This window comes from Nymphaea colorata, chromosome 12 (assembly GCF_008831285.2).
Source record: "Nymphaea colorata isolate Beijing-Zhang1983 chromosome 12, ASM883128v2, whole genome shotgun sequence".
NCBI classification, from domain to species: Eukaryota; Viridiplantae; Streptophyta; class Magnoliopsida; order Nymphaeales; family Nymphaeaceae; genus Nymphaea; species Nymphaea colorata.
In genome coordinates, this window is record NC_045149.1 from 10,753,325 (window position 1) to 10,771,133 (window position 17,809).

At 38.6% G+C, this 17,809-nt stretch overlaps 1 protein-coding gene across 1 annotated transcript in view; it reads left to right on the plus strand.

The window, feature by feature from the left end:
- The first annotated feature begins 6,225 nt into the window (after window positions 1-6,225).
- LOC116265939 (probable lysine-specific demethylase SE14) overlaps window positions 6,226-17,809 on the plus strand; it is a 36,514-nt gene continuing 24,930 nt past the window's right edge. The window contains exons 1-4 of the mRNA XM_031646948.2: window positions 6,226-7,898; window positions 7,999-8,077; window positions 8,329-8,396; window positions 16,805-16,955. Coding sequence (XP_031502808.1) covers window positions 6,791-7,898; window positions 7,999-8,077; window positions 8,329-8,396; window positions 16,805-16,955 — 1,406 coding nt within the window. The 5' untranslated portion in view covers window positions 6,226-6,790. The remainder of the gene's footprint in view (window positions 7,899-7,998; window positions 8,078-8,328; window positions 8,397-16,804; window positions 16,956-17,809) is intronic.

Consider the following 17,809-nt stretch of genomic DNA (forward strand, 5'->3'; position numbering starts at 1 on the left):
ACTCTCCATTGTATCCATGTCAAACAGATATAGAACACATCAATTTGGATGACTCAAGTTCTGAACCAAACTCTCCGTTGGATCCATGTCAAACAGATCTAGAACACATCAATTTGGATGAGCAACAAGGACCTAATCCAACGATAGCTGAAGTCATTAGAAAATCTACACAGATTAGGAAACCCACAACTTGGTTCTCTTCCAACAATGTCTCCTCACCCAGACATGTCTCCTCACCCAGACACAAAAAGGGCACACAATATTCACTTTCAAAGTTTATATCTTCTAACATTTTCCTAATGATCATAAGGCATTTCTCACTTCTTTAGTTGCTAAGAATGAACCAGAAAATTTTGACAAATCACTCAAACACAAGGAATAGTGAGATGCCATGGATGCAGAAATAGGTGCTCTACAAGAAAATTAGACTTGGACAGCAACTACTCTTTCAAAAGGGATGATGAAGCTTATCGGATGTAAATGGGTATAAAAAATGAAGTATGGATCAGATGGATCCATAGAACTATACAAGGCCATATTAGTGGCCAAGGATTATTCTCAACGGGAGGGTCTCGATTATAATGGGATGCTAGTCATGAAAATGGTAACAGTTGGAGCCCTCTTTGCAACTGCAACTAACAATGACTGGATTTTGTGTCAAGTGGATGTAAATAATATTTTCTTGCACGATTACCTATAAGAAGTGTATATATAGGTACTTATGGGATATTACCAAACAAGGGGAAAAACAAGTATGTAAGCTTCTCAAATCACTTCATGATCTGAAACAATATGCAAGAAATTGGTTTCACAAACTTTCAATGGCTCTTGAAGAATTTGGATTTCCCAATCCAAGGTGGACCATTCTTTATTCACATTAAGCGTGGAAATATATTCCTTGTTGTCTAAGTATACTTTGATGACTTGATAATTGCAGAATGCAGATGACACTCTCACAAAGTTTGAGTCCTTCCTTTGCCAAAAAATTTCACATGAAGGATCTAGGCTAACAGTTCTTTTTGAGAATTGAAATTCTTCGCTCGTCAAAAGGTATATAGTTGTCACAACAAAAATATGTGTTGGATATTATTTATGGAACTGGTCTCTTGGGAGCCAAACTAATTGCACTTCCAATGGAACAAAGACATGGATTGGATGTCGATCACGGAGAGCTCATCAAAGATCCTACTCAATATCGTCATCTTGTTAGAAGATTGATTTATCTCAGCATTATGTGCCTAGACATACAATTTGTGGTACATGTACTAAATCGATTCATGCAACAACCTCAGATGCCTCATCTACAAGCAGCAGTTTGTGTTATTCGCTATCTCAAGTCAAATCCAGGTCAGGGAATTATGATGAGCAAAGAAAGTAATATGCATTTAAGTGAATTCTGTGACTCAGATTGGGCAACATGTCCAAAGACTCGAAGTTCGATCATAAGATATTGTGTGCTTCTTGGACCAGTTCCTATCTCCTGGAAGACGAAGAAGCAGCAAACAGTTTCTCATTCGTCTACCGAAGTTGAATACCGATTAATGGCGAACGTAGTGTGTGAGATCACTTGGTTGAGAAACCTATTGCATGACTTAGAAGTAAGACTATCTCACCCGCACACAGTTTTGTGACAAGCAAGCTGCATTCCATGTTACGGCAAATCTAGTTTCCAATGAACTTACATAACACATTGAATTAGATTGTCATGTCATTCGTGAAAAGTTACTATCAAGGAGTTTGTCTGGAATGATTTACAGTCAGGAGTTCGCCTGCTGGGTCAAGGAAGGTCTTGTTCCCGATCCCTGGCCAACCTGCAGAGAGAATGAAACACGCATTCAAATCCTTTCCGAGTGTGTCAAGGATGCTACCATTGTGGTTTCTGGCCTTTCGTTTGGAGGACACGACAAAGTTATTTCAGATCACAGGCGTCCCCCAAAGAATATTAAGCATCCTGGGACTGACTGTAGATCTTATCAAATATGTTATGGATGGTAGATCAACTCCTTGCGTTACAGGCGTCTTTGAGTTTTTGGGCTGCACTAAATCCCTGCCAAGTAATCCAACAGCTGACATCCTCAATCTACTACGCGGATATATAAAGTAATTTTATGGATTGTAAAGCCTTTCATTTTAATGTTTTGTGAGGTCCAGTCTTTTTTTTGGAGTGTGTAAATGAGTTTTTCATCCTACCATAAAAAAAAAAAAAGTTGAAGTTTCTACTCGAACCTTCAGCTTTATTAGTACATAGGTTGCTTTTGGTGCTTCGGGTATGTCAATTTGAGCATCAGTAACCCCTTTTTCACAGCTTGAGAAAGTTGAAGTCTTGAAGTTTTTTAACAGAAAAATCCATCCCATGCTTCCCCTGCCTCTTCCGTTGTACCAACCCATGCCTCATCTTTTGCTATTCGTACATATTTTTTTATTATAAGTAAAAGGCCAGATGCCTCTTCCTCAACTAGTTGGCTTGGCCTTGGCCAAATTTGAATCGAATTGATGGCAAAACAATCTGACACGGACAGTTCAATAGCGCGAAATGTCGACTTTGAACTACTTAATTTTTGAATATTGTTATCACATTTTTAGATAAATTTTTACATTCTTTCGCATTTATTTTTATAAATAATTTTTTTGAATGTCTGAAGTAGAGACCTAGGGGTTTGCCTTCAACCTCCCATGCAAACGTACGATCAATTAATTAACCTGAAACGAACGAAAGAAAGAAAGAAAGGAATTAGGGAATTGTGAGAGGAAAATCAATCGTCACTCTAATCATCCGCAAAAGTCAAAAGTGCGAACTAACAAAACTAGAAAGCAAACAAAATAAAGGAAATAAACAAACGGACGAGGACGAGAAAACAAAAGGGGAATTTAGGGATAGTCTCATTCAATCAATCTTCATCCAAATCTCAAAAATAAAACAAATTAACGTGCCCTTTAAATAGGCTATCTAAGCAATTCAGATCAAACAAATTAACGTGCCCTTTAAATAGGCTATCTAAGCAATTCAGATCTTGGATACAAATACAATTCTAATTAATCAACAGGTTCAAACACAACTAAACAAAATGAAACGCAAACAAAACTAATAAAAAGAAGATAGATCTAGTTCATCCGATTCTGTTGGGTCTGCCCTATGCTCAACCAATTCAGTTGAATCGGCAAAATGACCGATTCCCGCAGCTTTGCTGATATGCATACCCAGATTTTACTTGGGAAAAAAAAAAAGATGTCACTTTAATGGTTACTATGGACCAGCCTTTTGGAACTTATGCTTTAATTGGAACTGATTAACAATCTCTTGGAAATATCCAGTCTCACCTTATGAGGATTCAGGCACCTTCTCACTAGGGATATCTATGAAATTTGATTTGGACCGGACGTACGATCGAACTGCTTTAAAAAAACTGGATATGAAAAATAATCTATCCGATTTAGAAATCGGATTGATATGGATTTATGCAACGACGTTGATGGAATTCATATTCTTATTTGAATAAATATCTGACCAGATAATGAACACCAACTTGACTAATATTCATGAAGTGCATTCTCAACAAACCATAATAAGCTTTGGACTTTTTGAAGTCCGACTAAGATCTGATTTGGAATTTGCATCCAAAAGTTAGATTCATATACGATCCAGATTTTTCGGTTCTTATTAAAAATCAAAATTCGACCTCAAATATTTGAGCATGCAATAAATCAAATATGGTACAATAAGACCACCTTTGGTTCAAGTCTGACCGATTGGCATCCTTACTTCCGGCTTGCAACATGGTGGCAGTTCGAGGTGGGAGACTGCGGGACTTTTTTTTCATTGTTATACTTTATATATATATATATATATATATATATATATATATATATATATATATATATATATATATTTCAAGTCTTACCCCCGCCAGACAGGTCGGATTTGGATCCTGCACTTCTTGTTTGGATAAGGTTATGAAACAGCATTCTTTAACGTCATAGTCAGTGGACCGAGCTCTTCTTGGCACTAGTGGAGGCTGTTTGGAGTGTGCAACAGAGCTAATCCGCTTTATTGCCATAGATGGACTTTTGGACAACCTTCTGAAAGGGACCCCCCCGCTAATATTGGGGACACAAACCAAGTCCAAGCAAACGGGATAAAGCAACCATATCGCATGGTACCCCACAAAATGTCCCATTTGATCCAGATTTATTAGAAACAATTAAACATCCATAAGGCCCAACTTTAGGTAAATAAGATTGTACCTAGTCAAATCTGAAATTCACGTTTGCTTGTATTGCATGTCGAAATAGAGTCGAATTACTAATTGGATCTGCTTTTCTTTGTACCAGATCCAACTAAATGGTTCTGGATTCAAGACACTAATTGGACACTTGAATGGCAAGGTAGTTCACGTTTAAGGGATCTGAAGTTCAAATCTTGTTGTTGCAATCATGATTTGGTAAGTTATTTTTTTGAGCTTGAAACGGTGATAAGCACAATGTCTCAATTGAACGATAAGTCTATCCAACTCGGGACATAAGTGTATAGTTTTATAGGCTTTATAGTAAAAGCGGTTTATCTACATATAGTGCGTTTACATTTCCTCAAAGTGCTGTATAAGTATGAAACTCGAACGTTCCAAAGTTAAAAGATACGAAGACAGAAGTGTAAAATGTCCAGATTCAAATTAGTTATGTACCTTTTTAAAGGGCACATAACTAATTTTTGAACATGAACCTAATCATGTACTTGGAAAGGAAAAAGAGACGGAAATAAGCAATAAGCTAAAAATGTTTAATATTCAAACGTCAATACTAAACTACATTGCCAGTTCATTCTCTTGCAATGATAAGCACAAAAGAACATGTGATAAATATCATTTCTTGGTTATTAAGAAATTTTCTGATCGTTAAAATTAAAACCTTATGATTAATTACCTTTTAGTGATTATTAAGAGTAGCATAGTTCTACAAGTAGTGAGTGTGGAGACTTAATATTATCAGTTCCCTTCCTTTGAGCATTACTCTCTTGGGTCACCTAGGCGCCAATACGAGCCTAGACCCCACAAGTAAGAAAAGAGGAAAAAACTTCGAGATTCACTCAACGAGTAATACCCATCGTAATCACTCAATAATTAATACCATAAACAATGTCTCGGAGTTTTAAACAATGAGGTTTTATCTTATATATAATACTGCGAGCTTGAAAAAAAGAGAAAAAAAAACAGTAAATTTTTAAAAATTTAAAAAAACTAAAAATGAAGAAAAAATAAAATAAGTAAGAAACTAATAACACAAACATCACAAGATAAGTATATTTACAACAAATAAAAAATAGAAAATAAAAAAAATTGTTTGGCATTAAAAAACTGAAAAAATGAAAAAAGGAAAAAAACACGTTAAAAATACATTTTTTTATTTTTTAAAGTTTTTTTTTCAAAAAAAATTGTTTTTTAAGATTTAAACGGCCATTTAATTTATGCATTTTTTTCAAAAAAACACATTTTATGTGACTATGATTATTACGTACATATATGGACATAGTTTTATTTTTGCTGAGATAAAAGGTAGTCGAATTTGTTTAAGAGAAAATCTATCGTGCCTGTATTTAGTTAGCGGTTAGATGACACATTTACAAAAATTGATTTTTCTCAAAATTAGTTTTTGAAAAAGTAGTTTTTTTATTAGTTCTGAAAAAAAAAAGTTTGTATGCTGGGGTAATAGGACCAAAATATATATTTTTATAAATAACCTCTGAGATCTTAAGTTATAGACTTTCTTTTGAAAAATAGGTTTTGCCAGAAATAAGTTATCATAAAACCTCCCAAACACTTATTTTTTTAATAAAATTAATTTTTGATGTCATCCAAATACATCTGAAATGACATTTTGGAAGCAAAACCATTTTTCTACCTCAAAAAAATTGATTGTAGAGTATCATCCAAACACCATCGTTTTTAAATGTTTAATGAACAAAAATTAAAATATCTTCCGTGAATTTAATAAAACTTTGCACCACTTTTAATGTTTGATGAAAAAAAATTAAAATATGTTCCGTGAGTTTTAGTAAGCTTCGCACCATTTTTGTGGAGAGTGAAAACGTTCAACGTCTTTGCCTGGTCGAGGAGATTCCCAAACGGCTCTCCTACCGCACCGCAGCCAAGGTCACAGTGGCGAGACGTGAAGTCGAGGGGCCAAACGTTGGGCGCCCATAATAAGGCCCAGCACGTCTCCCCTCCTCTTCCCCCCAACACGCACACACACTCTCGATCTCTATACCGTTGAACTCAACTTCACGGGCCTTGAGAGAGAGAGAGAGTACGGGTCGGGTTCAAGAGGGTAATTTTCATCTGAAGGGGGATAAACCCCACCACTGTACATCTATCTCTCCCTCGCTTTTCTTCCAGCAACTGACGAAAAATTTTAGTTATTCTCCTTTTCTTTGCTCTCTCAACGCTCCGACTCTTCTTCGTTCGTTGTCTTGCTCACAACTCGGGAGAAAAGGAGAAAGAGGAAGAAGTTGTAGGAGGAGAAGAAGAAGAAAGGGAAAAGAGGGTTATCCACTGAAGATAGCACCAGGTCTTTTTTTCCCATTTGCTTGTCCTTGCTGTATCTTTCATATCTTTGGGTTGTATATTGTGCATTCAGTGCTTAAGGTTTTGGGTATGCGAGAAATCTTGCTGAAATTGGAAGCTTTGGGTAGTTGCTTGCTATGGGTCTTCGCTGAAACTTTAGTTTTATGGAGGTTCAGTTCATTTTCTTTGTTCTTGGTTCTGTAAAGCTTGTTTTTTGAGGTGCTAGCCCCCATGAAATGGCGGAAATTGAGATACCCAAGTGGTTGAAAGCGCTGCCGCTGGCGCCTGTTTATTACCCAACGGAGACCGAGTTCTCCGATCCGATTGCTTTTATATCCAAAATTGAGAAAGAGGCGAGTTCATATGGCATATGTAAGATTGTTCCACCACTTGCCAAGCCTTCCAAGAGATATGTATTTGCGAACCTCAACAAATCATTGGCAAAATCGTCTGAATTTTTCGATGGTGTATCTTCCCCTGCATTCAGAAATGCTGGTGATGAAGGGGAGAATAAGTCAGTGTTTACCACTAGAAACCAGGAATTGGGTTGTCAAACTTCAAAGAAAACTAAGGGTCAGTGCCAGTGGGCGGTACAGAAACAGGTCTGGCAGAGCGGTGAGACGTACACATTAGAACAGTTTGAATCAAAATCCAGGAGCTTTGCTCGGGCTCGATTGGGAATGATTAAAGATGTTTCTCCCTTAGTTCTGGAATCATTGTTTTGGAAGGCAGCTTCTGAAAAACCCATCTATGTAGAGTACGCCAATGATGTGCCAGGATCTGGCTTCGGTGAGCCAGAGGACGCACTTTGTTTTTTAAACAATAGAATGAGGAAGAGGCGATTGGATAGAAAATATATGAGAACTGTTGCTAAGAAGGAAAAGAAGCTGTATGCTCAAAACGATTCAACACCCACGTCTGCAGAGGCAAATAACCAAACTGGTCTTCCCCAGTCATCAGAATCCTGCCATGGCACATCACTCACCAATTCTGACGAAGGACTAGAAGAGATGCATGGGAGTAGCAATCCCAGCAGTAATAGAGAAGGGACGGCTGGTTGGAAGATTTCCAACAGTCCATGGAATTTGCAAGTTATTGCACGTTCATATGGATCTCTGACTCGATATATGCCTGATGAAATACCAGGGGTTACTTCCCCGATGGTTTACATAGGCATGCTGTTCAGTTGGTTCGCCTGGCATGTGGAAGACCATGAATTGCACAGCCTTAATTTCCTCCATACGGGCTGTCCAAAAACCTGGTATGCTGTTCCAGGAGACTCAGCATCATCTTTTGAGGAAGTCATCCGAGTGCAAGGTTATGGAGGCCAACTTGGCCATGCAGGTACCTTCGTCATTTCAGCTTACAAGTTTCTTCAATTTGGTCTCATACTTGCAAGTTAATGAACTTGAATAGTTCTCTTTTGCCTTTTTGTTCTTTTCAGCTTCATTTGCAGTTTTAGGTGAAAAAACAACCTTGTTGTCTCCAGAAGTGGTTGTTGAATCTGGAATTCCTTGCTGCCGGTGATTACTGATCCATGTCTTTTGATCTTTTGATTTCTCTTTCATCTAATAATAAGAATATAAAATTTTATACAGAAGTAGATTTTCAATTATGCAATGACCTTAATAATGTTAGTTAAGTCATGCAAATTATCCATGTGCATCAGAATATCTTTATGGTAAAGCTTTATCTCTTCTTAGTGCCCAATTTCTGACTGGTTTAGTGAATTTCCTTCTGTTTTGTTTTATTTATTTATTTTTTTTGGGTTCAGGTTAGTGCAAAATCCTGGTGAATTTGTTGTGACCTTTCCAAGGGCATACCATGTAGGGTTCAGCCATGGTAAGTAGCTCACTTCTGATTTTTCCGTTGGTCACTTTTGTGTTAAAGCAATATGCATTTAAGTCTTTGGGGATATCAATTGTGCAGGTTATGCATATTATATTAGTTTTATGATGCTTCCGTAAATGATTTCTTTTTAATTTTCGGTTCTTTTAAAATCGAAAACTTGGTTTAATTTCTTTAATTGATGAAATTTCACATTTTTTGGTTATCATATGTTGGCTAAGTTAAATAAAGTGCATCTCTTAAATAGCAGCAAAAGAAGGTATATTCTTGCAATAACATGTATATGTGCGTTTGTGGAAGTCAACTTTTGACTCAAATTAGAGTGGATTGGACATGTCAACCTTGTTCATAACATGAAAACATATTCAGACATACATAAACATGTATAATTATGTTGGATTTTTTTTTTTACATATTTAAATGAATGTGTTTGAGTGTATATCTGCATGTGTAAGCTTTTCCTACCATCTTTAAATCTCCTGTTTATTAATGTCTGAGGATCAATGGATCCCAATTGAGGTTGGGACTATCAAAGTGTAATGCATAAACTGAAAGCAGTCAATTGGACATTTTACACAATTGCTTAGTGGTTCTTGAGGGAACTCTAGCCAACAAATATGTATGCAACAAAAGCCAACTGTCTTGATATGAAACCACACATTCGTGTGATGGTTAAGCATAATTTTTGGGCCATGTTTGCACATCCATTTTGACATTCACATTTTCCAACTATTTTTTTTGCTTCAAGCCATTCATAGGGTGTGTCCAACTTGGAGGCCTTGGATCTCCTTCAGAAAAGCTTTGCTAACGATGGAGTAATCAAGCCCATCCCATGAGATTAGTTATTCAACAGTGCGATCAAAATGTTTTGTGTGACAGGCATTATAAACCATGGCATGCATTACTTGCTCCTAATTCTCCTAGAGCATTTATATGTCCAATGATAAAAGTTTTTAGTTTAAAAAATGAGCAATTTAGTTTGTTATTTTGTAAGTCTCTCTTAGATGCAGATATAAAGAGTATGCATCAAATTCAGAAAACGTGGGTACAACACTTTGTGTGTGTCTGTTAGCCTTCACGCTAACAAGCAACTCATGCACACTAACTCTCGGTGAAAGCCCAGCCTTCACTTAGATCAGGGAGATTTCGTTCTGCATTAGGGTTTTAATCCCTACTCAGCTTTATACACGCAATAAGTGGGGTGGGTTAGACTCTCTAATTACCTCTTTGACCCATGTACTGGGTTCATTTACCGACCCACTAACCAAACTCTCTAAGACGTAGTAACCTCACACTGACTCAACTAAAGCAAAGGACTCAACTCAGAACAGATGCCTAACAAGTATTCCCCACTTACAGTAACACCTTGTCCTCAAGGTGTGAATCAGGGGCTGAATATCTTCTGCAAGCTCCCAGGTAGCTGGTAAGTCCTCATAACTGGTCCATTGAATGAGCCATTTAGTAAGTATGCTGTTATCCTTTGACAAATCATCAGTAGTATGTTGCTAAACCCAAAAAAGACCGTAATTCTTTTACTAAACCAGGCACCTTCCACCCTTTCACAGCCTTCACCTTGTCATCTTCCATTTGAACTCTTCCTTTACTGATCATGTGACCAAGATATGCAATCTGGTCTGTCCCGAATGCACATTTTGATTGCCTGGAACATAGCTCATGCTGCTGTAGTGTAGACAAGACTAGTCACAGGTGTTGGAAATGTTCATCCTCCTTTGGATTGTACACTAAAGTATCATAGAAAAATACAAGTACAAATCGACGAAGGTAAGGCCTGAAAAGATCATTCATTAAGGACTGGAATGTGACAGGAGCATTAGTTAGCACAAAGGGCATCACCTTGAATTCATAATGCCTGCCGTGGGATTGGAAGGTAGTTTTGGGCACATCTTGAGACACCATCTAATTTGATGGTAACTTGCCCTTAGATCCAGCTCATAAAAATATGCAGCTCCATGTAACTCATCTAGTAATTCTTCAATGAGGGGAATGGGATACGATGCTTTACCGTGATGACATTTAATGCACGATAGTCTATGCAAAAACTCCACCCTCCATCCTTCTTCTTAACCAGCAATGTGGGAGATGCAAAGGGGCTGCAGCTGGGTTGTATGATGCCCTCGGTAATCATCTCCTTTACCAACTCTTCCAACACTTGTCGTTAGTGTGGGCTGTATCAGTAAGGTCGTCTATTGACTGCTCCAGCCCCATTTTGGAGTTTGATGTGGTGATCATAGGTTCTCCATGGGGGCAGACCCTTGGGGGGTTCAAAAACCACTTTGAACTCCTTCAATATGCCATGTAGACGTCCTTGCCAGATGTATCCTTGCTCCTCCAATTTCTGATGTGTCTCTTCCTCCTGTTTTACCGCAGTCATTAACAACATAAGAGAAGTTTCTGGGCCCTCAGCATCTTCACACCTTCTACTCACTAATCGGTTTGGTTGGAATTGCTTTCAGAGTCTGTCACCCTTCCTTTGTCTGCTCAAAGTGCATCTTCATCCCGACGAAGTCCCACACAACTTCACTGCACCCCTAACACCAGATCTGCCCCTGCCATTGCCAAAGTGAAGAGCTCCACCGAAAACTTGTGACCCTGGATTTCTAGGACCTCTTGGGTGCACCTCCCCTACAGTTCAATGTGCTGCCATCTCCTACAACCACATCGAATGCAGGCTGGTTCTGCACTTGACATGCTTTCGCTGATTTTTTGCATATGAGGTTACGAGTGGAGCCCTTGTCCACCACTATGCTTACCTTTTTGCCTCTTAGCTGACTTTCTACCCTCATCAACTGAGGGACTTCATCCCCTACCAGTGCATGGAGAGAGATTTTAGGGGGACCCCCATGGGCAACCTCTGCGTCATCCTCCATGGTTGTTGCTGGTTTGGTTCCTCATTCCAATTCATCTGGAGGGTCATCCTCTTCTTCTACCAGATACATGTGAAGGTTTCGATAGGTGTGGCCAGGTGTCCACAGTTGGTCATAGTGGAAGCAAATGCCCCAACGACGCTTCTCCTTGATCTGTTTCGGTGTGAGGTGGCGGACCACTTGGCGTCCCATCTGGTTCGCCTTTTGAGTAGCCACGGGTGCTACTGTTGCATTCTCTCTGAGTACGGAATCCAACTGCCATAGATCATTCTGCACTGCTTTTCCTCCACCAGCCTTGCCAATTCGAAGCATTTTGATAGGCTTTTGGGCTTTGCTGCCTAAACCTCAATGTGTAGATCGTCTTGTAGTTCCCCCACAAATGCCCCAATCAAGGCGTCTAATGGCCACCCATGAACTATGTTGGTGAGGTCTTCAAAGCGCTCCTACTACTCAACCACTGTGCCTTTTTGCCTGATTTTCATCGGCTTGATAATGTAGTATAGGTATACTCAATGTTATCACTGCCGTATCGTATCGTGTATCGGTCGGGCTGACCTATACGCCGTATCGTAACGTATCGTAAATGTATCGTAACGTATCGTAAAATTAATTTTTTAATTTGTAAAAAATATTAAAAATTTATAAAAAATAAAAAAAATCAGAAAAAATGTAAAAAAATCCGAAAAAACTAGTAAAAATCAGAAAAATTCAAGAAAAATGTATTTAAAGGAACATTCATCATTCATGTATATGAAATATGACCTATCAAGTATGCATATGAACAAGACATTCCAAAATAAGAAATCAAACATTCAAAAAACAAAATAACATACTAAGCAACCTAAGAGTATTCAATTACATCACAATTCATAAGTTCAGAAGTCAAAACTCAGAACATATTGACATAGTTTTCAAAACTCAAAACAAAAAGCATCGTCACTCGTCATTTGCATCATCATCTTCATTCTTCATCATCATCTTCATTTTCTTCATTAACTGCTTATTCTATCCCCTCTGTTGCAAATGGAATGTCACCAACATTCCATTGCTCTCCCCCAGCCTCTCCTTCATCAATAATCTCTGCTGCTTCTTCAACGTTCAAAAAATCAAAATCGTCCTCATCAAGTATTGTAGATGGTTCTTCTTCAACCCAAGAATCTAATATATCAAAATGGTCAATGAAGATAGGATCATATTGATTGTGATGCTTCCTCATAGATGTTGTTTGTAGTTGCCTAACAAGAGAAAAATTTAACAAATTGTTAGAGATTAAAATATATATTAGAATTTGCTATTTTGTATAACAAATGTTTACCTTTGTCTCAACTTCATATTGTAATGAACGTAAACGAGGTCATTCAACCTTTTATGTTCCAGCCTGTTCCTCTTCTTACTGTGGATGTGTTGAAATACACTCCAATTTCTTTTACATCCAGTTGCACTACATGTTTGGCTGAGGATTCTAATTGCAAGCTTCCTTAATTCTGGGCAATCAGGCCCAAACCTTTCCCACCACAAATCTAATAACAGATGGAAAGTAAAAATGTTGTCAGAATAAATATGTGAGAAGGTAGAATAAAAGCTAAACAACAAAAAAAAAAGTATAAAGTCTCTTTTTCCAATACCTGGACGCATAGTTGTCCTGCATCGAACTGCTGTGTCTCTCGCCATGGTACCAGAAGCCGTATCATATTTGTTGATCGACATATGGATAGCGTCTTGTTCTTTACTATCACTTACTAATACATCAATACAATCCAACATGCCATACTCGACCTCTCTGTCCTTCTTAAAAGTGGGAAGATATCTAATAGCAGGATTTAGGTAGTACGCTGCTACATGAAGTGGGCAATGAAGTTGTCCTGACCACCTTTCATCTATAATCTTCCATATAGGCATATACAACTTCTTTTTCCCCTTCATATTATCTCTAATGGCCTCCTTGGCTTTGTCCATAGACTCATATAAATATCCAATAGAAGGTCTATCTTCACTATCAACTAATCTGAGGACTTTCACTAGAGGTACACAAATCTTCAATAAGTGCACACATGATTCCTAAAAGTCAGCATCGAAGATGGTATCTACAACTGTCGTTGCCTTTCTTTTATAGGCATGTGGATATGCAGCCCAATCATCACTTGAAAACATCTGCCTGAGAGAAGTTCTTTGCTTGACTATACCCTGCACAGTCAAAACATTTGTAGCAAACCGTGTTTATGCAGGTCGAATCAATTCAGCCCCATTTGTGAATTTCCTCATCAAATTCAAGACATAAGCATGATTATAAATAAACTTCGTGATTTCTTGGCATCTATGAACTGTCAACTTCATATCATCTCTTTCACCAAGATCCTGAAGCATAAGATTTACACAGTGAGTAGCACATGGACTCCAATAAAATGTCCCATATCGTGCTGCTAACATTTCATCTGCAGCTTTATAATTTGCTGCATTATCAGTGATAAATTGTACGACATTTTCAGGCCCAACTTCTTATGTAACTTTATCAAAAATCCCAAACAACACATCAACAGTCTTAGGAGTATCAGACAAATCAACAGATTTTAAGAACATAGTACCAAGAGGGCAATATACAAGGAAGTTTACCAATGTTCTGTTCTTGATGTCTGCATCCTGTAGCTTTCCAGCTCAATTTTAGTTCATTACAATATATCTTCACATCTCTAACTATATTGTTGAGAATTTTACCTCGCAATTTATGAAAAGAGGGCATTTTATACCCTCGCCCTACACTAGCAATCGCATCTGCTATAGGTTGATAATGATAAGAGTTTGCTGCATTGAAGGGAATGGATGCATCATAGAACCACCTTCCTATGGTTTCATCTGCTGCTTCAACAATATCTTTTGATTGCATGGCTATACGAATCTCAGGCTGAGCACCAGCAACAGTATAATTGGGAAAAAAATTCTTGATCGAACCAGACATATTGCTTGACCTCATAGTAGTTACTCTACCACCACCAGTACGACCACTATGACTCCTGCCACGTCCTCGGTGAAACTGAACTTATATTTGCACCTCTTCTTTTTCTGGTTGCAGTTGCAGCGCATGATGCCTTTCCCTTTAGCTGTTCCCAAACTGACATCAACATCTTCTTCTTCAAGCTGAACATCTTCACCTTCACTTTCTTCCTCTTTATGTGGGTCCCCATATCCTTCCTCTGCAACTTCCATTTCCTTTTCAATCCTACTTGCTTTCACTGCATCAAGAAGCTCCTGACACTGGTGCTTACGCTGGCAATGGGTTCTCTTGGGAGCACATCGCTGTGTGTACCGGCTATATGGTGTTTAAAGCGAGAGATCCCTCCTGATATGATTTGCTTACAATAATTGCATTTAACTCTTAATCTATCTTTGGGATTCACCCTTGTACACCACTGCCATGCAGGATCCGACATTATATCTTCACAAAACAAGTAAAAACATACAAATAAATGTAGGAAATAAGACAAATGAAAGATTCAACGGCAAAAATGACTTATTTCTTACCTTCTTGGTGTTAAAAACCAAAAAACCCTCTTTCTCCAAGCTTCCCACCATCCCAAGACTCCCCACAACGAGAAAGGAAGCTTCTTCACCAGCAAATCTTGATGCAATGGAGAAAATCTCTCCCTCCCACGTCTCTAGCAGCGTTGAGAAACAAGAAAAGAGAGAGAGAGGAGCGTCCATTTCAAAATAAGACGCAAAAAAGGGGCCCTCGGGCCCCTTTTTTAATTTCACCCCCGTATCGTGAGATACGGGGGTGTATCGCACGTATCGTGCGATACGGTGACGTGCGATACGCGTACGATACGTACGCGTATCATATTTAAATAGTGTATCGTATAAGTTTTCTTAACCTATACGATACGTATCGTACGATACGCGTCCGTATCGTACGATACAGATAACATTGGGTATACTAATGGTCCAAACTGAGTTTTCCTAGTGTCGACCAGTCCTACCCACTCCGTCCTTCCTTGCTGAGTGACAAGTCACCTATACCACTTGATGGTGACTCCTGCAAAGTGCACCGTAGTGTGGCTGACCCTTTGGTCCCCCTCGACATTGTGGCAATCAAAGAATTGCTCCGGCTTTAAGATCCAACTAAAGGTACCTTCACCAGAGAAACGGGGGAAGTCCACCCTGGGCTGCTTCCATGGCGATGGACCCAGTACTCTATCCCCAACAGCCGGTGAGGTTGCAACTCACCGTCGTCGGTCTCTGTGCAATCGGTGCTGGTCGATCTTGTTCCCTTGCCTGGCCGCAACATCTCACGCATCAAGGACATCAGCGAGGAGTGCTCTGCCATAAACACCTGCATCAGTGCTTCAGCTTCCAGGTTCTGGTGCTTGACCACCTGCAGACGACGGTTTATCATTTCCATCATTTCCTCCAAGCGTTCTTGATGGGCTTCAACGGTAGCCATGATGTCCTTCGAGGTGACCTTGCTGGATGCTGCCATGGTTCCGTCTCTGATACCAAACGCTAGCCTTCACGCTAAGAAGAAACTCATGCACACTAACTCTTGGTGAAAGCCCAGCCTTCATTTAGAAACAGGGAGATTTCATTTTGTATTAGGGTTTTAGTCCCTAATCAGCTTTATACGCGCAATAAGTGAGGTGGGCTAGACTCTCTACTTACATCCCTGACCCATGTATTGGGTCCATTTACCGACCCACTAACCAAACTCCCTAAGACTTAGTAACCTCAAATTGACTCAACTAAAGCAAACGACTCCGCTCAGAATAGATGCCTAACAGTGTCCCTCTATGCTTGTACTAAAAAATTTCAGAAAATGTACCTAGGGACCCAAAAAGTCCCCTTCTTTGACTAACTTAGCAGTTTAAAATGAAAAAGAAAAAGGAAAAGCAAAGTCTGCAAAGTCCCCAGATGTGATTATGTTTAATTAATCTAGACATTTTATGAAACTTTTTTTAAGTATATGTCACATGGGTGCGGGAACGGTACGGGTTCGGACACGACAATTTTGAAAATTATGGGTATATGGATACAGCAAATTTTATATTCTCAAAAATGATAAAATGAAAAAAAAAAACATTAATAGTCTTGTAGTCCACAAAAATTTCTCAAAATTGAAGAAAAATGGGAGGAAAATATAGAATCTTAGTGGAAGGGAAATATAAAAGGCGAGAAAAATCAAAATTAGAGAAAAAATTAAGTTTGAAAGTATAATTTTAAATGTTTTAAAATGCAGCTGCACCCAGCCGTACCCCATACCCATGTCGCCGTACTCACGTACCGACATGGGTACCTGGGCAAAGATGAGGTACCCGGGTCACATAGATTACAATTTGAATTAGAAACTTTTATTATGTTGGATGTGGATCAGAGATTCAAACCCAGATTTGATGTTAGACATACACAGACCAGAGTATCCATATGCCTGTCAGAGGTGTTAACACGTATGCTACCCAAACTGTCATACCCATATTTTCATAAAATTAATATTGTTAACTTTAGCTTTGCTTGATTGGTTTCTTTATGCAGGGTTTAATTGTGGGGAAGCTGCAAACTTTGCTACCACCGAATGGCTGAAGATAGCCAAAGCTGCTGCAGTTCGAAGAGCAGCCATGAATTACCTCCCTATGCTTTCTCATCAGCAGCTTCTTTATACGTTGGCACTGTCATTTGTGTTGAGGTAACAATTAACTTGTAAAAGTAACTTCAGATGTGCCCTGTAGTTACTTCTTGGTTCAGATTTCCTGAGGTACTTTTTATTATGTCTATTTTAAAAACCTGAAGCTGATACTCTACAATGTAATTCTGTTCGGTGGAATAGACTCAGGAAAATGGAAGGATGGTTTGCTGGGAGAGATGATATTGGACTTGCTTCACATCTATATTGAGCCTTTATTTTCATTGTGTCCTTTTCTAAATTCTACGTTAATCTCTTTTGTAACCATTCATGGAGCCTTAATTTTCTGGCATCTTTCGTAGTTGTTTTCTTTCCATTTTCCTTGAGAGAGTAATTTGTGTTATAATAGTTTGTCTATATTCTAGAAGAGCTTGAGGCTGGAAGGTCAACATGCACAACTTCATCTGTTTGTCTATCATGCTTCACCTGACCTTGAGCTTTGAAGCTATATGAGAGCGTCATTGCATAAATGTATGAGAAATTTATTCCGGTCAGAATGAGTGGTATGCTTCAACAAGCAGTAGAGATTTTGAACAGCACTTATTAATCATTCTGATGAATGTTGCTTCCTGCATGAAATTCAGTCTTTTCTGGTGAAACAAACTAATTTGTTTTCCGACAAGTATTTCAATATCATGATGTAGATAAGCTGTCCGCATGAGGATTCCATTTTATTTTTGACTTGCTCAACTGATCTTTTAGCTTGGAATTGTAGTGCTTCTGCCACGTCTTATGCAAATACACAGGAGCCCTCTGTTGATTTTTTGTCACTACTATTCAGCTTCATCAGGCAGAAGATGCAAACTAAAGCATACCGGGATACTGCTCTCTCCTTGTTGGAGTGACTTTATTTTTCC